The 15428-nt window shown below is 34.5% G+C and overlaps 1 protein-coding gene across 2 annotated transcripts in view; it reads left to right on the forward strand.

Moving 5' to 3' along the window:
• Positions 1-15126, forward strand: part of scml2 (Scm polycomb group protein like 2) — a 33126-nt gene extending 18000 nt beyond the window's left edge. The window contains exons 8-15 of one of the 2 annotated variants that reach the window (XM_048173079.1): positions 1847-2145; positions 4004-4115; positions 4360-4563; positions 5378-5554; positions 7936-8061; positions 10211-10453; positions 13295-13458; positions 13596-15126. In XM_048173079.1, the coding sequence (XP_048029036.1) occupies positions 1847-2145; positions 4004-4115; positions 4360-4563; positions 5378-5554; positions 7936-8061; positions 10211-10453; positions 13295-13458; positions 13596-13718 (1448 nt within the window). In that variant the 3' untranslated portion in view covers positions 13719-15126. The remainder of the gene's footprint in view (positions 1-1846; positions 2146-4003; positions 4116-4359; positions 4564-5377; positions 5555-7935; positions 8062-10210; positions 10454-13294; positions 13459-13595) is intronic. The other variant, XM_048173080.1, reaches the window with a different exon arrangement.
• The last annotated feature ends 302 nt before the right edge of the window (positions 15127-15428 follow it).

The following is a 15428-nucleotide window of genomic DNA, read 5'->3' on the forward strand; positions in this document are numbered from 1 at the left end:
GTACTTAGCAAAGCCGGCTTCTGCTGACCGCCCGTTAGCCGTCTTGTAATATGAGAAGTTTATCTGATCTTAGAGATGGCCCTTACAGAAGCAATAATAGGGGGATTTGGTGGCATTGGTCTAAAGCAGGTGTGTATGTGTTGGGTTTTCACTCCAATGTTGTTTGATACTTTAAAGGCGTTGACTTGTGCTTGTGTGTTACATCTTCATTGATGAATTTGTTGATGCTGAGCTGCAGATATTCATTGTGGGTTTTTGAGGAGACTGAAAAGAATTTGTGGACATTTAGATTATTTGGTTTGCAAGGAGTGTGTGCAGATAAATTTTTTATTAACAAGCTCTCATTGAACTTAAAATGAACTTATAACTAAGAGCACTTTAAGTCTCTTTTTTTTTTTTTAGTCTTTTTTTCTGTCGTTTCTGCTTGGCAAATCACTTCTTTTTTTTTTTTTTTAAGAACAGATTTTTAAAAAAAAAAAATCAGTAAATTACAGATGCCGCCTTTTAACACTCATGCATTACTTCTTTTTTTTTTTTTTTAGAAAATATGAAGCGCTTTAATGATGTAGGGTGCTTCAAACAAAAACCATAAGGTGCTCTTTTAAATGAGACTATAAAGTAGGCACTGCATTTTAAACCAGCAACAAAATGAATAATACATTAACTTGCCTGCTCAGAAATATTCATAGAAAATTGTTTGTTGCTGTATGCAAGATAAAATTGACTTGGATTCAGTTCCTTCCATAGCCCTTACATACTCGTCACATCTTGTCCCACAGCGTGATAACGCACTCATCCAGGTGGAGAAGGGGGTTATTCTTTCTCCCTATAATGAGGATTACCTGTTGGCCACAGAAAAGAGGCCTTTGACCAGAAAGCCAGTGGGGGGAGGCCCACAAAACAATAGGGTGCTGAAAAGCACATGCCTCCTGTGGGGCACAATGGCCAGCTGAAACAGTCTCTCCTTGCTCGGTCTTAAAGAGGATCCCTAGACAACTCAATTTTTTCGCTCCCCGTTTTTAAACAGCCGCTTTCATGGCTGTAATGTGATGCTTCTAATATGCAAAATGGCCTCTGAGGAAGAGAATTCAGCAGTATGAAGAAGCGGTCAAATTCAAAAAGAAAAGATCAAAGTTTGTGGCTTTCCTCATTTAAACTGCAAAAGAAGTGACATTTTTCTCAAATTCTGTGTGTATAGTCGATTTTTCTTTTTTTTTTCTTTTTTTTTTATTATTAATTTATTTTACTATCTTTTGGATTTTTATAAATAAAGTATGAATGCCTGTAAGTTTGTGTTGGGAGGTGAGGTTTGTCTTTCTTTAATATGCATTCATTGCATATTATGTGATAGCCAATGGGACGATGGTTTGTAAGACACAGATGAGTGAAATTATTGCAGTAAGAGCTTGAATGTCAGTATAAATCATCATTCTGCTAACCAGTTGAATGATGCTAGTGTAAAACCAGTTGATTTTAGTAGTATGATTGAAACCATAACCATGTTCAAAATACTTTCTCTTACAAAAAAGTACTATGGTGGGTCTATGGTACAGTGATGGAATTGTAATACTTTAATATATACTATAGTACAGTATGATAACCATATTCATGTACTATGCATGGCATTTATTTACATTATACTAAAAAAAAAAAAAGCTCTTTCAGGGATTTTTTTTTTTTATGTCAAAAAAATTCTGAAATACCATGGAATGTAATTATCAAATTAATTGATATTTTACAGTTGTTATCATTAGATTTATATTTTTAATTAGCATGATGTTATTTGATTTGTATAATATTATAATACTTAAAATAACCTTTCATTTTTTTTCTCCCTCACCCTTAGTCAATTTCCCGAAGACTCTTGTTCCGGCATTGGGCCAGTCCAGTCATTCTTGGCGCCCCATGCAGTCCCCGTACCGCTTGCCGCACCCTCTGCCCCCTCTGCCAGTGCGTAAGGGGGTAAGAGGGAGGAGACCAAAAAGCCAGACCATCGCAATGCTGAAAGCAGCAGCCGAGGCTGCAGCAGCTGCAGCCGCCACGTCACCTAACGGCCAAACGCAGTCGAACGCAGCCAAGAGTCCCATGAGCTCACAGCTTACGCCCAAACCATATAAAAAGAGGGGACCCAAACCTGGCAGCAAGGTACAACTGCTTTTTTTTTGTGGTCAGATGGGCCAGTTAATGGGTTTAACTGGAGATTTATTTATTTTGATATTTACAGTTACAATCTTAAAGGGATAGTTCGCCCAAAAATAAAAATTGTCATTAGCAAGTGTTATTTTTATATATATATATATATATATATATATATATATAAGTACAGTCCAAAAGTTTGGAACCACTAAGATTTTTAATGTTTTTAAAAGAAGTTTCGTCTGCTCACCAAGGCTACATTTATTTAATTAAAAATACAGTAAAAACCGTAATATTGTGAAATATTATTACAATTTAAAATAACTGTTTTCTATTTGAATATATTTCACAAAGTAATTTATTCCTGTGATGGCAAAGCTGAATTTTCAGCATCATTACTCCAGTCTTCAGTGTCACATGATCCTTCAGAAATCATTCTAATATGCTGCTCAAGAAACATTTAATGTGTACAATTGTACAAAATATTTGTGTACAATATTTTTTTTCAGGATTATTTGCTGAATAGAAAGTTCAAAAGAACAGTGTTTATCTGAAATCTAATCTTTTGTAACATTATAAATGTCTTTACTGCCACTTTTGATTGATTTAATGCATCCTTGCTGAATAAAAGTATTCATTTCTTTCATTTCTTTTCAAAAAAATAAAAATAAAAATTCTTACTGACCCCAAACTTTTGAACGGTAGTGTATAATGCTACAGAAGCTTTGTATTTCAGATAAATGCTGTTCTTTTGAACTTTCTATTCATCAAGGAATCCTGAAAAAAAAAAAAAAAAGTACACAACTGTTTTCAACATTGAAAATAATCATAAATGTTTATTGAGCAGCAAATCAGCATATTAGAATGATTTCTGAAGGATCATGTGACACTGAAGACTGGAGTAACGATGCTGAAAATTCAGCTTTGCATCACAGGAATAAATTACTTTGTCAAATATATTTAAATAGTACACAGTTATTTTAAATTGTAATAATATTTCACAATATTACTGTTTTTTACTGTATTTTTAATTAAATAAATGTAGCCTTGGTGAGCAGACGAAACTTCTTTTAAAAACATTAAAAATCTTAGTGGTTCCAAACTTTTGGACTGTACTGTATATGTTAATTGAAATAATGCTGAAATAAAATGCAATATAAAGAAAAGTTGCAACTAACTGGGAAAAAAAAAAAAAAATTAGTTTGAGTTGAAGTACTAAAATTACCAAAACTAAAACTGAAATTTAAGGTTAAATTAAAGGTAAATAATTTTTAAAAAATATTTCTGAATATATTAAAAACGCATAACAAATGAAAACTGAAAATATAAAAATAAAAACTAATATTACCATGTACTATAATAATTCTATAAATAATACTAAAATAACTGTCATTAACTCAAACCTGTGTGATTGTCTTTTTTCTGAGGAACACAAAATGAGATATATATATATATATATATATGTGTTTTTTCTTTTTTTTTTTTTTTTCTTTTTTCTTTTTTTGATTAAATCTGATGTCATTGGTAGCCAACATAATGGGATTTTAATGTTATACAAAAAAAAAGAAGAGGGGGAAAAAAAGAAAATCGCCCTGGTAACTGATCATTATGCATCTTTTGTTTGATTTGAGGGTGGGTCATATGTCATGAGTGATTATCTAAATTAAACATTAACACATCTTCTATAATCCTTCCCCATGAATGGTACATTAAACATGCTGGATTCGCAATCAAGATAAGGCCTTTGTAGTCTTCTGCCATTGTTTTGAGATTTAGAAAGTGGGCAAACGATAATGGGGTTGTTTTGTGAGTGTGTATTGTTTTTTTTTTTTTTTTATGTCTCATTCTTTGTCTTCTGCCTTTACAGAGGAAACCAAAGGTTCCTCATTCACTTTCAAGCCCCACGTTGTCTTCCTCAGTGTCAGTTGGGAGACTGTCTAGTTTACAGACCACAAGAGACTCAGGAGTTGTGTCCACAGGTAGGCTTTTATCTTACTGCTTTTCAATAGAGTAAAATGTACTGTACGGTGTGGTCATGTATGAATTTATTTACAAAACTGTGGTTTTGTGAAATGTGGTTCATCAGGTTGAAGTAACACACTTTTTTCCAGACAAACCTCTGCATCTTAATATTCTACCAGACATGGGCCATGTAGTCCTCAATATTCTAGTTTTGCATTGTGTTGTTCGCGTCACCTGACCATCCACTCTCGCCCCCTCTAGTTTGTGTGTACGTGAATAAACATGGAAATTCAGGGCCGCACCTGGACCGTAAGCTGTTGTTGCAGCTGCCTGATCATTTCGGGCCGGGCCCAGTGAACACGGTTCTCCAGCACTCGGTCCAAGCCTGCGTGGACTGTGCATTTCAGCCCAAAGATCTGTTCAGCTTCCTGCAGTCTCAGTCTGATGGTGGAGAAATAATCCGAGGTTAGTTTGGATCTGCTTCAGAGTTTGTGTGATCTGCATTTCATTTCAACTTAGAATAAATACATTTAATTTTTAGAAATTTGGAGTTCATTTATTGCTAGCTACTGAAATCTACTTGACATGGCCATGACATGTGATGCTTGTTTTTACAAAGATGAAACATGGTTTGAAGGGAGGGAGTCAAAAGTGCCCCAACTGAAAGAATCATCCACAATCTAAAATGTTTTGAGAGCTGAATGGCATATTGATGTAAGACTTAAGCTCTGTTTGAATTAGTATAGTTGAGTGTTATTTTAAGGCTGTCAACAAGTGTGTGCTTTACAAAAAAGAAAAGGCATGGGTGTGTGACTGACCTGAAAAGTGTGTGTGTGTGTGTGTGTGTGTGCGCACAGCTGATGTCATCAGACTGCAAGTAATAAGAGATGACATCTGTGTGTAACCTGGTTTGGATCATTTGATTGGGATGTCCCTAGGGGAAGTGTGCGTATGTGTATGCGTGTCTATATTTGTGTGTATGCAGGGGGTGGGGCCCACGCTAGGTCTGTAGAGCCATCTGCTGCAACGCCATGGCCCCTTAATCGGCACCCATTTAGCCAGATCACCCCCCCCACACACACACACACACACCGAAAACAATTTATAAATGCTGTTTAGAAAATATAAGCATTTGGAGGGTTGGGACTAGATTTGTTTTTTTTTTATAGCACACGTAATATTTATGAGAAGCATACTAAATTATACATTTGCATTCTGTGTGACATGTTTAAGAGTAATACAGTGTTTTTAATTTTGCACCAAATTTACTTTCATTCAGTTCGCTCTGAAGGAGGAATCCACTACGTCAAGCTCCCAACTGCCTCCAGTGCATCGTTTGTTCTGCGCTTTTTAGAAACACTGTGTCACCATCTGCATTGTGATAACCTGTTCAGCAGCCAGCCGTTCAGTCCACTAACCACTAACACACACGCACCGTATGAAAGGAGCAAATCAGGTATGTTTGCATGTTTGTGTCGTTGTTGTGTTGTTACAGTAATTTAAATAAAGCTAAAATAAAATAAAATATAAATATTTAATGAAAAACTTAAAGTGCCTCTATTGTGCTATTTTAAAAGTCTCCTACAATGTGTTTTATTATAATAAAATGCATTAAAAAGCAGTTTAATTTTCTCATTGTATACATTGCAGCATTCACCTCTTTTCTCAGTGTCTGAAACGGTTCAATTTCTCTAAACCCCTCCTTTTTGCGAGCTTCCTCTACTCTGATTGGTCAGATGTCCCAGTCTGTTGTGATTGGTCTAACGCTTACAGCATGTGTCAGAAACCAAACACCCATTACCATAAGTGAATTTCAGCTCCGGAGGCTTCCTCAGCACTTGTACACACAGTGATACGAACAGTAACAATGGCGTCGGTTTTACCATATCAATTCCAGAGCGAGTCCTCATCCTTTGGAAGTGCATGCAAATGTCTCGACAACATGAACCAAACTCTTCCAGGGGCATATTCTTCATACCTCGCTTAATACTTCAAAATACTTTGGTTCTTCAAACGAATTTGCAGATTGGATTAAAATATCTGGATTAAGTTGTCTAAGATTACTGCGTGTTCTTGTGTTCCATGAAAAGGGCAGATGTATCGATACACGAAACCACGATCAGCAATGCAGCGATTGGCTGGGGTCAAGACGGCAACGTAATGACATCATAGAATGAGAAAAGACACCTGACTAAAAACTTGACGAATTTCTAGACATTTATAAGGAAACAGCCAAGCGAATAAATGACAGAAGAACGACATAAATGTTATAATAGATAAATGAAATGTGCACTATTTTTTTTTTTTTTTTTTTTTTTACATGATTACCCAATTATTTAGGCTATATTCACAATTTCTAGTATTTGTACAGGCAATTTTTTATTTCAATGTTGTAATTAGCAACTAATTTACCTTTGAAGCATATTTGACAGCATTAATTAAAGTTTCTTAAGGGTCAAGATCAAGTTATCTGCATCTCCTGCGCTTCATCAAGCCACTCCCATAATATCTGTCGCGGTTCAAATGCACAAATGCATGTACGGCATAGACATCTGTACATCATGTGTGTAAGACTCCAATAAAAATGATTACGTAATTATTCCCTCACGAATTATTCTCTCAAAGAGTAAAACTGTCGGTGTCTATATAATGACACTACACGGCATTATAGTATTATTTGCAAATTTATTTTTAAATTATTATTATTGTCCCTGGTTTACATTAGGGTACTCTTGTGGGAAAGTAGCAGTGGCTGGGACAGACTTTAAGCATCACCTCCGCTTAAAAAGATGCAATCTAATCCTGTTTACATGAAATAAGCCTGCTCCTGAGCAGGTTTGAGCTTACGGACCTGTTGCTATGACAGCAAGTCCAGGATGAGCGTCGAAGAACCGAACAATCCAAGATCATGCCAAATCGCCATCAGTCAAATCCAGCTAAGTGAGTTAGCGACATACGAAGAATATGCCCCAGGCCTGAGGGCGGGTCAGTATAGACGTTGATTCGGTGCATACAGTCAGACAACGAATACAGTCAGTCACAGGCGATCCACACTCCAATCCAGAAGGTGGCGCGTGCAGTAATGCAATGCTGTTTGCTAACCGCCACAGCAGGTGCAGAAGAAGAACAATCTATGCATAGAAATGTTTACGTGTAATCTCTCAACCACAGAAAGACATCATTAAAACAGCTTCAGAATAATATTTCACGTAGCATTACATTTACCACAGGCAAGTCATTTAGTGTCTACAGCATGTTAGTTCACTGGACAAATTAACTCTAAAGGGGAGCATTTCACTAAATATATGCACTATATTAGCTTATATATTCATTATATTTACTTTACCTTAATTATTATCTTAATTATTTAATGTTTAAATAAATTTGTCATGAAAACAAGTTATGACAGTAACTGTGCAAAGATTATATTTCAAAAATGAATTTGATTAATTTTATAATTATATTTAAAAGTTAATGCAAAACCTGCCTTGTGTGCAATTTACATGTTTTTTGTTTTGTTTTTTTTGAGTGTTGATTATTATATCTAAAAATAAATGGCAACTGAATTTAATAGTTTGGGCTCTGTTGTTAATTGTAACCTTTACTATTATAAAGAGACAATAACTGTATTTGTCATGCACTTTGATCTTTAAAATTTGCACTCACAAACCACTATATTACACACTACATGAAAAGTAATATTCAAAAGAGCATAATTAGGGCTTTATTTATTTATTTACAGAGTCATTTTACTAAATCTAGCTTGTGATTTTTTTTTTTTTTAAATCCTGTGGTCTTCCAGAAGTGATCTATATCTGCACTTTTCCTCTGTTGCAGTGAAAGAGGAGACATCAGAAGCTTTGTCAGTAGCGCGAGGTACCAGACGTTTCAACCGAGATTCAGCAGCCTACACCACTGCCCTGTCACCGAAACTACAGAGAACAGAAGCTCTGCCCTCAGACGGTACGATCCGTTCAGCTGTTCTGAGTGTTTTTGCTTGTTTGTATCTGTGAGTGAATGATACCAATTGAGTGTTTATGCCACACTAGCTGCAGCAGGTCTTGGCCAATTCTGATTGGGCAAACTTAAAGGATTAATCCACTTTTAAATACACTTTTCCTGATAAATTTACTCACCCCCATGTCATCCAAGATGTTCATGTCTTTCTTTCGTCATTCGAAAAGAAATGAAGGTTTTTGAGGAAAACATTCTAGGATTTTTCTCCTTACAGTGGATTTCAATGGCTACCAACAGGTTGAAGGTCAAAATTACAGTTTCAGTGCAGCTTCAAGGGCTTTAAACGATACCAGATGAGTAATAAGGGTCTTATCTAGCGAATCGTTCGGTCATTTTCGAAAAAAATACAACCGTTTATGCTTTATAAACAAAATATCGCCTTGAACGTACTTTCCGCTTCCGCATTCTTCATAACGCTAAACTGGCGCCGCGTTCTTTCCGTAACTTGAATAGGGAAGGCGTAGGACATTCAGCGTAAGCGTTATGAAGAATGCGGAAGCGGAAAGTACGTTCAAGGCGATATTTTGTTTATAAAGCATAAACGGTTGTATTTTTTTTGAAAATGACCGATCGATTCGCTAGATAAGACCCTTATTACTCATCTGGTATCGTTTAAAGCCCTTGAAGCTGCACTGAAACTGTAATTTTGACCTTCAACCTGTTGGTAGCCATTGAAATCCACTGTAAGGAGAAAAATCCTGGAATGTTTTCCTCAAAAACCTTCATTTCTTTTCGACTGATGAAAGAAAGACATGAACATCTTGGATGACATGGGGGTGAGTAAATTTATCAGGAAAAGTGTATTTAAAAGTGGACTAATCCTTTAAAGCGAACGGAGGACGGGGTTTTCTTTTGGTGGCGTTGGACGCCTCTGTTCATCTTATTAACCGCACAAAATAAAACTATTAATAATGCAGACAGACTCCTAATTAAATCGTCTACATTGTAACTAATTAATTGTCTGATTTTAATTGGGTGAAAATATCCTGCCAGTTTGGCTTATTTTTTACTGCTGTGGGTGATTTTATAATTTGCCAGACGTGGGTGTTGTGTGTTCAGCTCTCACTAAATGTCTCGTAGATAAAGCTCATGGACACAAGATAAAGTTAATTTTCCAGTGTTGTGTTAGTAGCTTTATAAAATTGCTAGTAGTCTTCACACATGTGTATTAGAGGACAATAATAAACTCTGAGACTTGTTACTACTTGTTAAATCAGATTTCTATTCATGCAGAACACAGGAATCCTGTACTACATTTATTTTGATGTGAGTTTGTGTTCGTTAAATACTGTAGGTGTGTAGACTTGTAGTCTCGAGCGTACAAGTAAAACCTTCTATAACCCTGTAATTGTTTATAAATTTCCAAATGTGTGGACACAACTAGCCATTCCTGATTATGACCATTTTCCATATTTTAAAGTCTACGAAAATGTGAATATATCACCAAAAATGTGACCAACTATCTTATATTTCAGCTTTATAAAAGCAGTGACAAGTAGCCACAGCTTCATTAAGTACATCCTTTTTAAACGGTATATTCATCCATTCAATTATGTCAAATTTGTCATGAAATTCATATGTAGGTGCAATATTTCTCAAAACTAATTTTAGATAGATATTCATAGATCATTTTACATTGTTACAACATGTTTCTATTTTAAATAAATACAGTTCTTTTGAACTTTCTATTCATCAGAGATTCCTGAATAAAATGTTTCACAGTTTCTGACTTTTCAATATTTGATAATAAAAATAAATGTTTTTTGAGCACCCAGTTAGCATATTAAAATGATTTCTGAAGGATCATGTGACACTGAAGACTCAATTCAATTTTGCCATCACAGAAATAAATTGGTTTTATATTTTAAAATGCAGTTATTTTAAATGGTAATAATATTTCACAATATTTAAACTGTTTGATCAAATAAATGCAGCCAAGGTGACCATAACAGTCTTCTTTTAAAAAAGAAAAAAGAAAAATTAACAACCTTAAATTTTTGAATGGAAGTGCATACATGTATGTATTTCAAATCATATATTGCCAAAGAATGACCTTGGGTATTAAAACATTTCACTTCGCTCTTCTTCGTGACAGAAACCATTGCCCATGCTGAAAATGGTGCCACCACGGAACAGCAGTTCTCAGAAGAGTCGATGGACTCTGCCTCCAATCCTGTCGCCCCCCGGCCCCCCGCACTACGGAGCACGTCTGACTATCACCCCCCGACCGGAAGCAGCCCGCACTACCCCTCTCACCCCCCACCCCTCCGCAGACTCTCCTCCAACCCCTCTGAGCTGGGGCCTGCACGCACACACAGACGAGTGGAAGGTAGGCTATGTAAGAACGCTTTGTTTAAACACCTTCTCACACACACACCATTAATAACATGTGAGATTGCTTGTAAATGACCAGACTTGTTTATATTTATTTATTTTAAATAGCCCTAGTGCACTCAGATTTATAGGTAACACCTTGCACTCTTTCATAAAATAAAATATATAATGTGTATATATATGTGTGTATGTGTGTGTGTGTATATACTGTATATAAACATTTATGTAATTCTAAACAGATCATTATGCACAGTTAGAATTGTCATGAAACTTTGAACTACTGATTTATATATAAGCACTGATTTTGATGATTTATTAATGATAGTTATGTAGTTGTCCAGACTTGTTTAATTATTTATTTTAAATAGACTTAGTGCACTCTGATCTATAGCTAACACTTAATAATTACTCATTCATAATATTATCAGTCAGAATGAAACGGAAGTTGTGGTAGTCTTTCATTCACTATTGTGACGTATGTGAGTGAAACGACTTCACAAACAGGGAAAAATGTTGGGCGGGACTTGATTTTGTCCAGTGGGTATTGATTGGATGGTTATGGTTTACGATTGCTGCGATCTCATATTGACTTGCTTGCTATTGTTATCTCGGGATTGACATGTGATTGACAGCTTGTCCCGCCCTCATGCCAGTAAACATATCATCAGAGAAGCAAGAGGGAAGTTATTTTAAATAAAGATTACAAAGGCACATGATTTTTTTTTTTTTTTATAAATAATGTGCAGATAAATCGTGTATATATATATATCGTATAAATATACAGTACAGTCCAAAAGTTTGGAACCACTAAGATTTTTAATGTTTTTAAAAGAAGTTTCATCTGCTCACCAAGGCTACATTTATTTAATTAAAAATACAGTAAAAAAACAGTAATATTGTGAAATATTATTACAATTTAAAATAACTGTTTTCTATTTGAATATATTTCACAAAGTAAATTTATTCCTGTGATGGCAAAGCTGAATTTTCAGCATCGTTACTCCAGTCTTCAGTGTCACATGATCCTTCAGAAATCATTCTAATATGCTGATCTGCTGCTCAAGAAACATTTAATGTGTACAATTGTACAAAATATTTGTGTACAATATTTTTTTCAGGATTATTTGATGAATAGAAAGTTCAAAAGAACAGTGTTTATCTGAAATCTAATCTTTTGTAACATTATAAATGTCTTTACTGCCACTTTTGATTGATTTAATGCATCCTTGCTGAATAAAAGTATTCATTTCTTTAATTTCTTTTCAAAAAAATAAAAATAAAAATTCTTACTGACCCCAAACTTTTGAACGGTAGTGTATAATGCTACAGAAGCTTTGTATTTCAGATAAATGCTGTTCTTTTGAACTTTCTATTCATCAAGGAATCCTGAAAAAAAAAAAAAAAAAAGTACACAACTGTTTTCAACATTGAAAATAATCATAAATGTTTATTGAGCAGCAAATCAGCATATTAGAATGATTTCTGAAGGATCATGTGACACTGAAGACTGGAGTAACGATGCTGAAAATTCAGCTTTGCATCACAGGAATAAATTACTTTGTCAAATATATTTAAATAGTACACAGTTATTTTAAATTGTAATAATATTTCACAATATTACTGTTTTTTACTGTATTTTTAATTAAATAAATGTAGCCTTGGTGAGCAGACGAAACTTCTTTTAAAAACATTAAAAATCTTAGTGGTTCCAAACTTTTGGACTGTACTGTATATATCATATAAATATATATATCATATAAATATATATATCGTATAAATATAATATATATATATATATATATATATATATATATTATATAAATTTTCCATAAAAAATACAAATTTTAAATTATGATTTCATGGTGATATTTATATAATGCTTAATAGATAATTTTTTTCATGCAGTTATAAATGTCATGAAACTTTAAATTACTGATCTGTATGTAAGCTTACATGTTTTTGATGATTTATTAATGATAAATTTGAGTTACTAATTTATTGAATCATTTTAGTCAATCAAGTCTTTTAGGGGTTTTGAGCTTTTTTTTTCGTGTCTGTGCTTGTTGGCATTACTCTTGTGTTTGAGCCCTAAAAGCAGAGCAGTTTCATTGTTCAACTCCCTTAGAATGCTTTCAGTCTGGCAGCTTGGCTTAAGCGATCACCGTTGCTCTTCGGAGACTTGGATCTATTTCTATCGTGGGATAAACACCCATATCAGTTCCGCACAGAGTGCTTGTGTGAGGACCAGATGTATTTTCTCTAATCAAATGTCAAATGGCACAATAGGCTTTGATATGGATTAAAGCCTGTTAACGGCTCAGGGGGCCATATTTATTTAAATAGCATCTCGGAGTAGGAGTGATGTTTGGGGTTCAGTTTTATTTTCCATATTAAAGCAAATGAGAGGACCGTCAAGGAGGCACTGATTCTAGACCAGCACTCCCAAAATTATCTTGGTCTTTTTTTTTTTCTTTTTTTTTTTTACCTGTAGCATGGAATATTTTCAGTTGTGGGCTATATTTGAAGCTAACATACTATTCTTATTGTTTCTGCTATAAGTGAATAATATTGTCATAATGTAAAATTTTTTGTCATAAACATAATTTCATTAGTTCAATAATCAGGTATTAATAAATGATTATTCATGTACCCTTTTTATTAAGTGTTACCTATTTTGTCATGCAAATGTATTTTGGTCCCCCTAGTGGCAATTATTATTATCATCCTATACTTTTTTTTTTGTAGTTGGCATATTTGTTACCCATAACTAGGATTGTTAATGTGCTATTGTTTTGCCATCTTATGAATGTTTGTTAATCTTAATCTTAATTTGTGTGTTTGCTAGCTGCTAGCTCAACTACTGGTCCTGATCATCAAGCAGCAGAGAAGGATCCCTCCAGAACATCCAATAAGTGTCCGTCATCCTGGAGTATAGAGGAAGTGATGCAATTTGTGCGCGATGCCGATCCACAGGCGCTGGGCCCACACGCAGAGCTCTTCAGGAAACATGTGAGATGATTTTCTTGATTTCTTTTGTAATTTTTTTTTTTTAAAGTTCAGACATGCTTGCATAGCTTTTTCAGAACAAGGTTTATATGTTTTATATTATATAGTAGATATTATAAAGGATTGATTGTTTTCCACAGGAGATTGATGGCAAGGCCTTGATGCTTTTACGGAGCGACATGATCATGAAGTACATGGGGCTGAAATTAGGTCCTGCTCTCAAACTTTGCCATCACATTGAGAGACTCAAACAGGTGAAATAGTGTCTGGAAACTTCTGAGCAAAAACACAGAGGATCCACTAGAGGGCAACGGAGGAAAACGCAGGTCCACTCAATTTCAGAGTCGACACCAGAGACTTCAGTCAAGATTCATGGATATTTATTACCTGTGACATGGATGGTCAAAGGTCTAACATACTGACCTACTTCACCTGTACTCATTCCCGCTGGGAAAAAAACTGACCAGCCAAATATTTTCCTTTTTTTTTGTGGCAAAAACAAATGCAAATATGAACATCACCAGATTGACTTTTCAAAGCTGCCTAACTTTGCATGGACTTTGTGTGCAACCATTGTGTACAAGGATGTTCACAATGGCTCTCGTCTAGAAACAAATTCAGTGTAAAACTGCAGCTACAGATCTCAGTACCTCAGTGATGATGCTCTGCGTTTACAGACAATGGTGGAGAAAGCTGAATCCCAAAGGATTTCACTGTGTTTGTGTTGTCTGTCCGGTACTGTCTACATGCACAGACAGCTTGACAAACGTTCACTTTCCACTGTATTTTACTCAGTTTACGTCTGTTGAGGATGTATTTGAATATGAAGGGTTCTGGTGCCGGTTAATCAAATTTAATTGTTCACCATTTGGCATTGTGTTTATTTAATTGGACTTATTTTCATTCTTTTTTTTTTTTTGCATTGCAATCCAAATACAGTCATATTTCAAAATGTACTTCTGTTTCATAAAGTAACAGGAAAAAAATAAATTATTTTTAAGTTATATAAACCAAAAATGGTTTTGTTATGGTTTATAAAAAGGCACCAATTTCACAAATTTTAAAAGCACAAACTTTTAGTTCTGACTGTTATTGAATTTGTCCTAACTATTGCTCAAGATAACTCAAGATAATTACTCAGGACACTTGTACAATACATTTTCATTTATTCATATTTTGTTGTCATGATGTTTTTTCCCCTCTAAAAAACTGACTATATTAAATGTCCACACCAGCACTTCAGGTGACCCCCATGAAGCCGGACATAATGTCACATGGTCCTGAAATGTAGAGGTTTATCTGCATGGAGAATGAGAATGATGTATGGAGCATGCAGCAATTCCAGAAATGTATGTGGTTTTGTTTGTGTATCATACAAATGTGTATTTAGTTCAGTATTCTATCATTCAGTGCATTTTTTTTTTTTTTATTATTATTTAATAGGTAGAAACTGTTGCTTTTTGAGCGCATCGTGTCTGTTTATGTAATTGATAACGGATTTTGTGACTTTGGGGGATGGAGCCTTTTTGTTATGATACACATTTATATACATACATTTTTAGCTCCTTTTTAGATACACTGTATTTACTTTGCTCTTATACTCAGGTTGAAATATTTTGTATTTACTTATTTGAACAATTTTCTACCATTTGAATAAATAATTTGCATTTATAAAGTTGTCATTTTCACCGTATTTTCAGAAAGGCATTACCTCATTAACCCCTTAAGCCCTGAGGGTATTTTCAGAGTTTTTTTCTTTTTCTTTTTTTTCTTTTTGAGTGACACACAAAGAAGTAAAGACTCGTAACTCCAAAACTATAGCAAGGAGAGTCAAAAGGTTTGTATTGTTTTAAAGGAAACTTTTTAAATTTTTAGATAAAAATAAATAAATAAATAAAACTTGGACATTCTCATGCTGAGAAACTGGAGAAAAAAAAAATCTCTACATATCTTTTTAATGTAAAATGGATTAT

The sequence above is a fragment of the Megalobrama amblycephala genome, linkage group LG21 (assembly GCF_018812025.1).
Source record: "Megalobrama amblycephala isolate DHTTF-2021 linkage group LG21, ASM1881202v1, whole genome shotgun sequence".
In the NCBI taxonomy this organism is placed as follows: domain Eukaryota; kingdom Metazoa; phylum Chordata; class Actinopteri; order Cypriniformes; family Xenocyprididae; genus Megalobrama; species Megalobrama amblycephala.